Source organism: Pteronotus mesoamericanus, unplaced genomic scaffold (genome assembly GCF_021234165.1).
Source record: "Pteronotus mesoamericanus isolate MK-2021 breed Mesoamerican mustached bat unplaced genomic scaffold, CSHL_Meso_final contig_94, whole genome shotgun sequence".
NCBI lineage: Eukaryota > Metazoa > Chordata > Mammalia > Chiroptera > Mormoopidae > Pteronotus > Pteronotus mesoamericanus.
The window spans coordinates 7,432,070-7,446,802 of record NW_026555285.1 but is presented as its reverse complement, the minus strand read 5'-3'; the positions used below and the strand labels follow the sequence as shown (position 1 = coordinate 7,446,802).

At 38.7% G+C, this 14,733-nt stretch overlaps 1 protein-coding gene across 1 annotated transcript in view; it reads right to left on the bottom strand.

Moving 5' to 3' along the window:
* Nucleotides 1-10,170: 10,170 nt before the first annotated feature.
* The window catches only part of ENOX1 (ecto-NOX disulfide-thiol exchanger 1), a 603,512-nt gene continuing 598,949 nt past the window's right edge, over nucleotides 10,171-14,733 (bottom strand). The window contains exon 18 of the mRNA XM_054586376.1: nucleotides 10,171-11,302. Coding sequence (XP_054442351.1) covers nucleotides 11,171-11,302 — 132 coding nt within the window. The 3' untranslated portion in view covers nucleotides 10,171-11,170. The remainder of the gene's footprint in view (nucleotides 11,303-14,733) is intronic.

The following is a 14,733-nucleotide window of genomic DNA, read 5'->3' as shown; positions in this document are numbered from 1 at the left end:
CCAGTCCCAGGAGAGACTGAAATTGCAATCAGGCCAGGTATTAAGTCTTGGTGCAGCCTAGCACCAATGACCTCATTTGGAGTCTGTTTCTTTTTTAACAATGTATTTCATGATTAAATAAGTGTGGGAGGAGACACCAGTAAAACCAAGGTAAAAAGACATAGAACATCTCAGAGACTTTAATAGTTTGATGGGTACTGTGTCCCTCCAAGAGATATAATACGCAGCATCACAAATTCGTACAACTGTAGGATACCTCATAACATTATCATAACTAGTTTTCATGGCAGACGGTTTGGAAAGTACAGTGGGTTGATTGCACCAATGGCCCCACCCCTGTTTCTGGGCTCAGCCACGTGACTTATTTGGGGCAATCTGTTCGCAAGTACGAGGCAAGTAGAGGCTTAGTAGGCCTTTGTGCATTGAGGCTTGCTTTCTTACTGCTTTTCATAATCATGATCTTAACCATCCTCTTCCCTTGCTCCTTCATCATAATCATTAGTGCATGCTAGGGCTCATCTGCTGAAAAGATGGGAGAGACTTGCAGAGGAAAGTGGATTTGTCACAGATGAGGTCATTTGAGACATGCTTGCCCCAAGCAACCACCATCAAAAACATGATCCCAGCTGGCTGACTTAGAAAACATGCAAGTCAGTGAAGACCACAAGAAATTTCCAATTTAAGTCACAAACCTGTAGATCTGTGAACTAAATAAATGGTTGTTGTTTCAAGTCATTCAATTTTGGGTGATCTGTTATGCAATCCTATTCATGGCAATAGAGAACTGATACAGAAATTGGAATGGAAGTTGATACATTAGTGGAATGTGCACACTCTGGTCCCATCTATCAATTTTATTCGCACATCCAAAACTCACCCCTTTCTCCCAAGATCCCTAAACGTCCTATCTAATCAGATTATCAGGCTCAACATCCAGGATCTCAAGATGTATAACAGATTCAAATTTGGCTCCTTGGATGCAGGCCTTTTGAGTTGAAAACCTATGAATGAAAAGGACAGGCCTATTTGTTGCCAAACTTAATGCACAAGAGTAAGAAAGGACAGGATAATCCTAGTAGATGATCCCATATTAAAGGAGGAAGAATGGAAAGCATATTACAGTCATTGAGTCTTAGCATTTCTGAAGTCTAGCCCAGCAAATGCTATTGGGACCCCCAGTTCAGAATGGGAGAATGTTCCTCGATTAGGCCCCAGTTCTGCTTCCTGAGGGTGACTCTCGAGAGATTGTTTTCTGTGGCTCTGTGCTCTGCCATCTGGGATGTCTCCACTCTTCCTCTCTCCTTAGTCACCTCTGTGTCCTTTGAGCAATTTTCTCAGCCTACTTCCTGCTTGCTGAAATGAGGGACCCAGAGGTTTTCTTACATTTTCAACAGTCTCAGTTTTTTAGTATAAATTGGAAAAACTTTTGCCAATACAGTACCCTCAAAATTTTTGTAAGTTTCTTATAAATTTAATGAGCATAAAGTAACACCTACAATTTTTTTTAGAGCTAGATCTCTCTGTAGACTTAACTGCTGTTATTTGGGCAAGTCAGATTTCTGTGGGGCAATGTTCTTAAGATTCCTAGCAGCCCTTTTGCTTACTTTTGAGACTCTGCTAGGTTCTGCTTTATTTCTTTAAGAGGTCATTAATAAAAAGCCTTAAATATTAATAGTTGATTGGATCTTTGCCCCAGGCTGTATATTACTTTGAGAATCTTCTGCTAACTGGAGAGCTAGAGATGAGAAACAACTTTATTGGCCAACCAAGAAGTTCCAGTCCCTCTATAGACCATCTAAATTTTCATACACACTGGTTAATTATTTCTCTAACATTTCTATTGTTTTGTAGAACTTTATCAGAGAGCAAGAGTCACTGATATGTTCAACAGTCTGCCTGGAAACGTTGCTCAATTACCAAATTTCATTAGGTGTATTTTCTATCCTCTGAATTACTACTACATGTAGCAGTTTTACTTTTTTTTTTTTTTTTTTTTGCTGTTACTATTTCCCTATCCTTCTAAAGCAGTTCTTTATACTCTGCCCACTGAGTGATCTCAAAGCCAGTGGCACATTTTTTTAGGTTGTTTGGTTTTAACAGCATCCTAATTCTAAGTCACAATGTCTGTGTCACTGATCTATTGTCACAAATAATGCTGCATAACAAGCACTCCAAAATTTAGCTCACAAGTCAGCTGATAAACAGTTGGGGTTGAACTGTATACCTCTTTCTCTGATATGTTGTCTCGAGAGATCAACTGGCTGTCAGCTAATCTAGGATGTCCTTGGCTGAGGTCACTTTCCTCAACTACACATATTTATCCTGACATGGACTAACCCAATGTATTTTTATAACCATGTCATAATACAAGAGTGCACAAACCTAGTCATGCAAGAGGGCAAGCAGAACCATACAGGTGCTTGTCAGGCTTCTGCTAACATCTTATTGGCCAATACAGGGCACATGACCAAGTTCAGAGTTGGAGTGGGAACAGATTACAAAGTTACAGAGAAATAATTTTGGATTATCAGCCATTAAATGGACTATTAACAACTTCCATCTATGACAGGAATTATTTCTGAAGAAATAGAGAATTCACTGAGTTAGAACCTTGTTCCAGTGCATCCCTGGAACATGGCTCATGGTGACTCATGATTTGGCTATCTCAGTTTCTTTGCTTTTTTTGCTGTTTTGTAAATTTTTTTGGAATATTTTAAAATCCACCTCCATTTCTTGCCAGTACTATTTTTTCAAAGTAAGTTTTATTTGTTTATTCCTTACAAGGCTGAGTGTCACCTTCTCTTATTTGTCCTAAGTTAATCATCCTACAGGAAAGCGTGAATAGCTGATAGAAATAGAGGGAGGAGAGGGAAGAACCTGAGGGAGTAAAATGACTGCTAAAAGCACAGGTGTTTGAGGGTCAGTGAAGTTGTGAATGTGGCTACATGTGTGTACATTTGTATTGTGTATACATTAATTTTATTAGTGTGTGTGAATATGTACATATCTGAGTACATGTGCATTAATGCTTGTATATATGCCCAGTGCTGGCTATTCCTTCTCAGTTTATTAAAAAATATCACTACATTTGACCTGATAAGTCAATGAGACTGTGAGATAAGTATTGAAAGGGCAAAGCCATAGGGGGAAAGAAAGAAATATGAAATAGGAGTCAATTCTTGGGGGCTCCTGCACCCCATCCTACACTTCAAGGTTTGAGAAATCCCAAATGGCTGTAATGAGCATTTACTAGCCCCCTCTCCATATACGCTTCCTTACACTTGGTTGATGGGGAAATATGAGTTAAATACCCATGTTGCCTTTCCATGAAAGTAATATGAAACAGAGAAGCACAGAATAGATTTTATCCCTTTGATTCTCCCACCAAAATGTCCCATCTTTATTGGAGCTGGACGGTCAGGGAGAAGATACGTAGCTATTTCTCTGTCCCAAGAGTGGGATGTTGTTCTCTTTTCTCTGAAATAATATTTGAGAAAACATACCAGGCGTGTCTGCCTGGACTCTCTCCTGAGAGGTCTGGTTTGAGTTCGGAACTTTACTGATTGTTCATTGATTTCATGAGTCCCTAAAATTTCCCGCTGAGGCCACAGGAATTTGCAGTTCTCTGGAAGTCCTAGTTCTAGTCTCATACAGCTCATCAGGCTCTTGGGACTGCTGGGAGGTCTCTTATTATGTTTTGTTAAAGCATTTGTTATTCTAAGGAGGAATCAGGAAACTGATGACCTTAGTGGTGACCTCTGAGGGGGAATATTTTTCAATTGGCAGGGGACCATGAAGTCCTGGGATTGAAATGTTTCTTAGGAGTTCTATGATCTTAGATGATTTAGTGAGACCCAGTTAGTGGATAAAATTCCAGAAAGACTCTGAGATAGTTGCCACTATTATCTCCATATCAGAGATTAAGTATCAGAGGGATGATATCATATGCCTATGATCACTCACGCGGGATGATTCCAGAAAAATGCTCTTAAACACCTCACTGTACTGCCTTTGCTACGAGGACATCTGCCCCCTTCCAGGACCAGGAAGCTGGAAGCTTCACTTACCAGCCCTGCATAGTAAGCAGCAACACAAAACACTTGACTCTAGGTTGGCATAGTCTATATGTTGCTATCTGTCCTCTGATACCCATAGTTTCATTGCATACCACACCCAGCACTACAAAGACCCAGCACCACAAAGCCTTTCTTTGGCGTGCGTTGGACCATGCTCAAGGAACAGATGACTCTCAAGGAACGAAATCCTACTCAGTTACTGCTCAGCCTTAGAAAGTGTCAGTTATCCTTAATAAAAATGTATAGCACTTCCCACTTGAAACTTGGTTTGCTGTGATTGTAAGTCATAAAAAATGCATGATATGTTGATTTCATGTAACAGTCAATACCTATTTAATAAATGGCCCATAATGGTTTTTATATATTATCTCCATCTGAAGACAGTTTGACTCCCCAGCCCATTCTTTACTTTCTCTCTCAAAAAATACAAAAGAAACAAACCCTTACTTATGTGTAAACACATTCAAAGGAAAAAGATTTATTTATTGATGAGAGCCTCAAATTGACCAATTTTTAGCTTTTTCTTCTGAAAAGAAGAATGCTTTATGAAAAGAGATTGCTACCAGATGTAGTGGATTACATAGCACTTGCTCAGATATGAAAAGCAGATGAAATGAAATATTCTGGCTTCTGATTCAGTCCTTATCTACACATCGTTCCTCTTAAGTGAACTTGACAGTGTTGTGGGCTGATATTAAGATACACTACTTTGGTAAAGAAGAAAAAGGGTTTTATTCCCTATAATAGCAAATGAGCATTGTAATAGAAATTTTCTTGTGCAGGGGAAGATATTACAATTTTCAACACACAATAAGTATACTTTCTAGACAAAAAATGCATTTCATTACATGCAATGCACTTTCCATTGTACATTAACCACTCTTTTGGCATGTATGGAAAAATACCATTTTTTACAGTAAAATGTCTGCAATTTATTTTTATGAGTCTGTTTTTCCCAGGAAGTAAGAACATTCCATTACATAGCTCTGTACCAATAAGTGTACATTATATAAGAGGTGAAATGTACAGTACAAACATCTGAGCTTTATTGTCTGGGCAGCTGAAAAATTCTGAGAGCAGGGAAACAGAGTTAAAATTTTGGGCCAGATTAGCTAATTTTATTAACACAACCAACCTGTAACTGCTAGATTTACTGGAATTCTTTACTTTGATATTCTCAGTAACTATACTGTATGTGTATGTTCTATAGAAATAATACTATTGCATGCTCCAGATCCAGCTATAATTTTTCCTGACAATGTCTCTGCTGGGTTAAAAGAAACATAATTAATACTTTATTTAATCCTTGCATACTCTATAAGTAGTTGACCATCATTCAAAATGGGAGTTGCCCAGAGACATATAGTTTCTTCACACTTGAGTGTATTCAACCCTGATTACTGTTCAGTAGAAGTATACCAAATAAGTAAAAAGGCGCTGCAACAAAGAATTCCAGCTCCACATTTCCTCCATGCTGAGGGTCGCTGTAACAGTGATACCCATTTGCTTTATAAGAGTTACCAAAGTCTTTGCAGTTTAGAGAATTATAGTTATTTTGATTATGTTAGTTTTACACTTGAAATACTTAATGGACTATTTGTGGGGGTGATGCTTGTCTTATATTTATTTTATTCTTATATTTAGCAACATAAACATTGACTATCCCTAAGGACAGGGATAGGCTGATAGCAGGGGAAAGGCTTGCCTCTTTTGCTTGGTTGGGATGATCTACCTGAAATACTATTTTTGAGGAAACCAATGCCTTCAGTCTGCCTGGACCTGTGTTACATGCTGTATGCATGATAGCTTTTTTAACCATCACAGTAACGCTGTGAAGTAGGTATCTCCTGTACATTACCATTTCACGAATCTGGGAGTGGCACCTTGCCACGGGTTAGGTAATATCTCAGCCTCTAACGTTCTCAAGGCCAGCGAATGTTGGGGCAGCGACTGGACCTCGACACAAACTGAAGACTTTCTTATACAGTATGAATAACTTCCAAATCTTTGAACTCCACAAATTAAAAACAACAACAACAACAAATCACTTGAAAGCAAAAGAGGAAATTTGGAGGTGGTAGAACTAGGGACACAATAGTTTACTAATCTAATATATAAGCACATTCACTAAATTTTGTTTAATTCTGAAATGTTCATGTTCAGTGTGCTACACACACAAAAGTATACTTTATTCAGATACTGATGGCAGATTGATTGGATATATTTATGAACCATTTACAATTTTAATATGAAGTGAGCCAGCTGTAGGATTTTAGGGATCTGACATCTTATTTTATCAGCTTATGAAAAGAAACTAAGAGTATTATGGGAGTGCAGTTCTCATGTTTTGGGAATAAAAATCCTTTATTGAATTCAGCAAGTAAACACAGCAGCCATTTTTAGAAGAGATGAAAAAAAGAATCTCAAAGTAAAACATTCCCAACCCCACGAAAATATTGCATATCACATTTATCACATTGATGTTCATTTAAACAATCTCATTTTCTAGAGATTACTACCAACTTCTAATTTTTTCATTTCATTTTAATTATCCTTAATAAAAATGGGAGGTTTGCTCAAATAGAAACAAACTTTTCCACGCTTTAAAATCTGTTTTGGATGTTGTATTTATAAAAGCATTTAAGTATTTTCAGCATAGACCACTGACTTTTCCTTGCCAGCAAGAACAGTTCTCATACAATGGAATATTATTCAGTTTTGAAAAGGAATGAAGTTCTGACACATGCTACAACACGGATAAAACTTGAAGTCATTAGGCTTAATGAAATAAGTGAAACACAGAAGGTAAAAACTGTATGATTCCACTCATATCAGAGACTTAGAATAGGGAAGTTGAAAGAGACACAAAGTAAAATAGAGGTTGCCAGGGACTGGAAGGTGGGGTGTAGGGGTTATTATTTAATGGATGCGTTAAAGTATTTGTTGAGGATAATGATGAAAAGATTTTAGATATAGTTGTGATTTGTTATTACATTATAATTATATTTAATGCCTCTGAATTGTATAATTGTGAATGGTTAAAATGAAAAAGATTATTGTATATTTTACTACAATAAATGAAAAAGGTAAGAAGAATTCTGCTGAGATCTTACAACTGAGGAGCAGAAAATTCTAGCCTCTGTTTCTAGACCTAATACCTGAATATGTTCCATTCCAACAAATTCAGAAGGTTCCTGTGTAGGCTTTTCTTTAATTCATTTGGTTTATTCAGTCAATAAATGTTTATTGAAAAGTCATGGTATGTCATGTCAGACTCTGAGGATCTAGGGAGATGGGTAAGGAAGGTCTCCAGACACCAGGACTCAGAGAGACAGCTACATTCACAAATCATTATAATATACAGGGTCCAATACAAGTAACGCCCCTTTATTATTACAAAATCTTAAGCATGTAATTCTGTAACATAACAATATCACACACAAGCACACCATATGACATTTTAGGTAATGTTCAAATTAAAACTATAAATTATTACACCCATATTATTACCCTAGCAACCATACTCAAGCAGGTGTTACTTCTGCTGAACTCTGTAGCATAAGTGCTGCGGTGGAAACATAATGAATAGTGGGAACACAAGGGAAGAGGTTCCTGAAGGGATCAGGGCTTCATAAAAAAAAGCTGATAAATTGATCTGCATGTGAAATTTGAGAAGGCATCGGATTGCTCATTGCATTTCAATAATATGCAGAACATTTTCTCTTACATTTCTGCCTTGGAATCTTAGGTCTAGAGTATTTGCAGCATTTTCAAATATTTTAAAATATTTTTCCCTTGTGTATAAGCAGACTCATCCCTGGAGTAGGAAAAACATCTTTGTTAATTCTCTGTCCTACTTTTAAATATTTATAAGTAAAACCACCTTGAGAAATAATTCAAAGTCAATGAAACATACTCAGATCCCTTAAAGAGTATGTCATTTAATAGGGAGATGCGGCAAAAACAGCTGGCCAGGGAGTCCTGAAGAAACAGTCAGTCAGGGCGGCCGTGCACAGGCAGGAGAAAGGACTCCTGCCAGGGGTGAGAAAAGCCTCCTGGGTGGGGATGGGGGCAGCGTCTTTTGAATTTTCCTCTTAAGGCTGTGTAGAATTATAATTCAATTAAATTAATTTCATTTGGATAGAAATATATGCACGAAAGCAGAAAGGCAAAAAAATATTAGTCCTATTCATGAAAGCAGTGACAAAGCAAACCAGAAAGGCCCATTGGGGCCAGATTATGAGGATTTCCACCATTAATGTTCTCGTTCTTGGAATCTGAGAACCATGATTTGTTACTGTGTAAATTTAGGAGAGAAAGGCTGAAGAGTCTTCACATATCTACCCATGTACAAAGGATGGCGGAGAAGAAAGGAGAGTAAAAGCGGTGATCCAAAGGCACATGGGCACTGAGCTCATGGGAGGAGTGGGAACAGACTTAACTAGAAGTATGATATAGTGAAAAAACAACATGTTTTGGAGTTAGTCAACCCTGGGTTCAGATTCTGTATTCAAAGTGACTATGCAAACTTGGCCAAATTACTTAGAACTTCTGAGCCTCATTTTTCTTTTGTGACAAATGAGGACAGCCGTAGTGTCTCTACATAGGGTTATTCTGATGACTAGAGAGGATGCATGACAGCCTTATGTAGACTCCAGATGGCCCTCAAAGATACCAATATTAGCTCCTTCCCCAGGTGATTTCTGAAGTCCCAGCTGAAGTCAAATGTCTGTGAAAGAATTTGGAAGATTTTTTTTCCTGCAAAAATAAGCTAGTCTTATAATTGAAGTTAAAATACATAATTAATATATTTCTAAACAACTAATAATTAGCTTCAAGTATAAATAAAACTATAGCCAAGGTAGGTTTTCCTAGTGCAGGCACTTATCTTTTGGGATTTCTTAAATATTTTTGAGAGCTGCATTAACCATTTCACTCCTCTGTGTTGCCATGTAGGGCTCTGAGCCATGTGTTCAGGAAATAGTGCCCTGCTATCAGGTCCAATATGAGGTCCCTCCAAATTCTTTTCCTAGTCAGAGCTTTCAATTTTATCCTGTACAGTGCGTCCTTCTGCTAAAGTGACTACCGGCCATACTTGAAGGTATGAATGCAAATTTGAAAACATCTCCCATGCTCTCCATTGGAAATAGTCTACTTCGATGGTGGTTCCTTGTGTCCTTACTAGACTTCATGCCTTTGTAACTAGTCTTTCTTCTAATTATATTTCAGGTGACCCTCACAGGTTTTCTATTTCATAATAACATTATTTGTAAATGAGGTCTTCTCCTTTTTGACTGTTGTGTTGTTATTTGTGTCTCCTGATGTGGAGACAAATGTGTCAGGATGATGGTGGTCGTGGGCATCGACAGATGGTAATAGAAAGGCCTCTAATTTTTCAGCATTTGATGTGATATTCCCATTTAGTTTGAATCCCATAGCACCCTTGTCACACCTTTTCTGTCACCTGGCTCACATCATACAGGAACTTTTGGGAAAACATCTTTTTCTCATTGAGCTCTGAGCTTCCTAAAGAGAGGGCCTTTTCTTATTCATCTCCATACACACAGCATTAGCATTGCGCCTGGACATGTGTGTAGATATTTATGGGAGGTACAAATAAGTACCTTAGTTTATCAGGGCTCAGTAAAAAGATCCTGAAGATAAGAATGTCCAATAGTAAGTTATGAACGTCTTTTTAGAATTTCAAAGATCATTCACTATTCAGCTATCTTCCTAAAAAATGTTTTATTTAAAAGTAACATCTCGAATACCTGCTTTTTGGTGATTCCTTTGTAATAAAGCAGGAAGGAGATACAACTTAAAGCTCTATTTTTTTTTGAAATTAAAAGAGGTGCAGCCTGAATTCTGTTTAAATTGTTGGTCCAGGTATGACTTGTTCAATTCCCTTTCTAACTTTGATGCTTTCCAGCAAACATACAAGTAAATAAAACCAGGAATTAATAAAATTAACTAACTGGTTACTTTGCACCTGCCCACAATACACAAAACAAAGGTAAATTTTATGTTGACTGTATTTGGATGCTGTTTCTTGGTGATTTCATACAATATCTACTTAATGTTGTATCATCTCCTTTTCTTAGTACTTCCCATTTCTCACTTTTTATGTAGCCCTGTTTTAAATAATGTTTTGTCTCAATGTCACTCATGCATTTAATCATTTTAAAATGATGGGATATGAGATGGGACTGAATACGTGAAAATTTCTTAAGAATTAAAATATAACAAACAATAATTTGCAAAACCAATATGGTAGAAGTCATATTTATTGAAAAAAATTAATGTCTTTGCTATAAAATTTGTAACAGGTATATTTACTGAATGTTTATTTTAATGCATAAACCTGAATATTACATACCAAATACAAGACAGTAGCACTAGTTTTTTCCTTTATTTACTTTTTATGAAAATTGTTATGCAGTCTGTGTTAAAAGAACTTATGATGGAGAATTGTTACATTAGAAAAATAATATTCTTGATAAAGCATTCCCAAGGAGTCCAATCACATTTTCTGCCTCCTTAATAAGGCAAAAGTCCTTGGAATAGCACATAACTTAATTTATAAAATACAATAACTGTTCAGACACATATTCAAGTTTTCTTTTGGTATGATTTCTCCTCACTGTAAAATTACTTTTTTTTTCTTTTCTTTTTTTTTTTACTAAAACAGAAAGACTTTTAGGAAAATGTCATTGAGTGATTTCAGCTATACATTATATACACAACTCTGTAGCCTAGCAACAACCATTGCTACAGCATCATTAAATATTTTGCTTGGTGAGCTATTCTCAAATGTAGCATATTTTAAGATTTTGCCATCATTATGACTGTGGAATCATTGTGTGGGTTTCATAGGAAACAGATCTGTCACAGTATGAAGCTTTGTTTGTTTTAGGGAACTGGTACACAGTTACATGTCCACTCACAAGAGAACGCCAGAGATGGAACTAGTCAGGCTCTGCTGGCTCCACCGAGGTCCGCGCGGGACCAACCCTGAACCTCCTGCGCTCACACTGCACAGCCCCGGGCGGGTTCAGACGGTTTCATTTCCAGAGACTTTGTTTTCCTTTTCATAGTTAGGTCGTTTTAATTCCTTCAAAGGCACACAACTTCCACCTTTTTTCCAGCGTTGCTCCCACGCCTGTGAACTCCTGTTTAAACATGCGTGGCAGTCTCATCAGAAGCATTTCGATTTCATTTGCAGATATCTGTTGGGAAAGAAGAAAAGCCAGCTTTAGGACAGGAACGCATCGTAGAGGCAGAGGCGCCGGGGGAGGATGGCTTTTCCAGTGACACAGCGCAAAGTTTTCCACTTGGCTGTCAAGTAATGTCCGTGTAACAACAACCTGAGGAAAGCACGGGCAGGATTCCTCCTCATTCTGTGAGGAGCTGTTTGGGAGGGACATGGGGAAAGTGAACGGGAAGTTTCAGGTCCGGCCTTCGCATGGATGGCTACCTTGCTGGCACTGCTGTGCCTGAAAAGCCCTCCCATCAAATACAAGGGGATATCGCGAGGCGCGCAGAGCTTGGCGTAAAGCACTGCCGCTCCTGGAAAGTTCTTGGTGCCTCTCCCTGTTCCATGAAGGGCAGCACTTTTACCCACCACTGAGGGCTAGAGAGAACGTGGGTCGATTTCTTGCCACTCTTCTTTCTCTACCTTTAACTTTCACAGGGATCAGAAGACAATAAAGGATTTGGAACAGAAACCTACAGCAATAAAACTATTGACATCTAGTCATAAAATCTAGGTAGATGTTTTAATGCAATTTTTTCTTCTACAAATTTTCTTATTTCATACACTTTTATACCAGTAACTCATTTTATCTTAAATAAAGAGCAAATTAACCACAATCCTTGTCTAACATAGAAATTGTTCTTGTTTTCCTGTGTTTGCTTCCTAACCCATGCATGTGAACGGGGATCCCATACAGCAAGGTGAGTAAGACCCTGGGATTGGGGGTCTGACATTTCTGTTTGAATCTTGTGTCTACTAAAGGACCCCTATGAAGATAGTTAGTCTCTCTAAGCCTCAGCAAGTGGGAGTATCAAGATTCCATAAGGATGGGTAAAGACCACTGGCTCAGCACAGATTTGGGCATATAGAAATGCTCACTGAATCAAACCTATGATTATTTTCCATGGTATAGATACCATTTTAGAGCCTACACTTTCCATTTAACAATATTAAGACTAATTTTAAAGGAAGACCAAATAGACCAAGAAGTCAAATCAACTATTCATTTAATATTCACATGGAAAAGATTTCACATGATATACCTAATATTCCTGAGCCTATAATACAAAACTTTAAGTAGAGGCAGTCCTGAAAGTTGAAGTCAATTGTACTTTGTGGGAATTATTTTCAAATTTGAATGCATTTTCCCATTAAACCATGTTAAATGGATTAGAAGATTCCAAGGGCAACCTACAAAAGCCTACTAAACAGATGATGAAGAGACTCACAGTGACTTTGAAAAGCAGAAGCATATTTTCTTTCAGTGAGAAACTGTGCAAAGCACCTTCACCAGCATCCTCGTTTCATTCTCACAACACTCCTATGAGACTCGCGAGACAGATACTATATTCTTCATTTTACAGCTGAGAAATCTGAGTGAACTGCAGAACTGTTTTATCAGACAGACGTTGGGACAGACCCGCGTGTGGCCTGCATGTGGGCTGTGTGTAGGTTGGGACCTGCGCACTGGTATGCTTTAAGCTCTCTCTGTGACTGTCATCAACTACAGGTGAAGAACTAGGGGGGTAGCTGTTCTTTTAAACATCAAGGACCTGTGGCACTTGTTAAAAAAATTCTCTAGCCCCTTCTCTGGTGACTGTAATTCAGCTGACCTGGGGTGTAGCCCAGATAATCTATTTTTAACAGTCACCCCAGGTTATTCTTATGCTTGGGCATATCTGGGTTTAGAATGGGGACTTAAGTCACTCAGGCTTGGATTTTAATCATGATTAGTCCTTAAGCAAACTATGTGACCTTGGGTAGGTCACTTAATAGCTGTAATTCTCAGTTTCTTATTGTGTATAATAGAAGTAACAATATCCTCCCCAGTGTTATTAAGAGAATTATATGTAAAATGTAGCACAGTGCCTAGCACAAGCACACTTTCTCTATATATCCATATATCAATGCTGATAGAACACACCAATATCAAACCTTTCGTGGTAGGTGGTTCAAGCTCTGTGTTTATAGACCAAAGGAAATAAATACAGATTGGTATGTGGTCAAACCCTGTTCCTAGTTGGTCCAAAAGGCAGATTTCCTTAGGCTTCTGAGGCCAATTATCCTCTAAACAAGCTCCCTTCCTGCCCTTGTAGGAGGACAGCACAGGTGATGAACCACAGGCTCCAGTTCCATTCACATCTCAACAACAGCCTTGGGATGAGCCGTCCTTCCTCAGATGAACAGAGGCTCTAAAGAGCTGACAGACCGAGGTAACAGCCAGTCATCATAGGCTTGTCTGCAGCATAACTATCACCTCCCTTCGAAAAGTGGGGAAGAAGCCTTGTGCTCTTCATTAGAAATGAAGAAAAGCTGAATTCTTGAGGGTCAAATAAAGATCTGAAGATAGCGTCTCTGTGGGAGGCCAGCTGGGGCCACCAGGTCAGGCAATGCCACTTAGGAGCCCTGCTGCTGGTGGTAAAAGGTGTAAAACCTGTCACCCAGAACCTTCTCCTGGCCAGGCTCTTCTGGAAATACTCTCTTTAATCTTTCCACACTCTCCTGAGAGAGGGAATAGTTTAAAATGAGGAAACTGGGGTCCAGAGAGATTAGGCACCTGGAGGAGGGTAATTCAGACAGTGAGTGTGGAGCTCGGGGGCAGATCCAGGCTCCCTGGCCTTGTTCTTAACCACTGATGTCAGTTGCCACAGGGGGCGGGCTGTGGAGGAAGAACCGGAAAGAATCCCCTTGGTCACTGCCTCTCGGCTCCTGGATCGGGAACACTGGGGAGGGGTCTGTGCACAGGCAGGTAGAATCCCTGTGATGGATCCTTTAGAGTGATAGCAACATCAAGGGGCAAAAAGAAAGGAAAAATTCCCAACTCAACCAGCTTGTATGATGAATCCATATGCTAATGAACCCTCACAGGAACCATTCACAACAGAAAGCAGATCATGGGGAATCTTGTTTTACATGGTTTCCTGCCCTGAGTCTAATGAACCTCAAAGGAAGCAGAAGGCAGCAGAAGGGAGTCCTCACTGTGGCCAGGGCCCCTCAAAGCAAGTGCTTTATGTGCGTCATCTCATCAAAAAGCTCATTAAACAAGCAAACAAAGTCCTCACTTGCTGGATGAAAGAAATGAGGTTTGGATTGCACTCCTGGCGTAACTGTTAACCTGCTTTACTATCTTGTCTAAATCAAGTTACCTCTGGGCGTTTTCTCCTTTGCAAGATGAGGGAATTGGAAAGAAACTCACTGAATGCTCTGAGGACTTGGCTCCAAGTGCTAGTCCCACTATATATTGAGCTCCCGTCTTTGCGCAAGCTATTTAAAATTCATCTACCCACTAGGGTTGGGGTTTTACTTTGCAAATACCTTCACTTTATTTCCATTTTTTTGTCCTCCTTATAAATAATTTGTAATTTTTGGCTTCACAATATCCCTTATCACCCTACCTGTAATTTC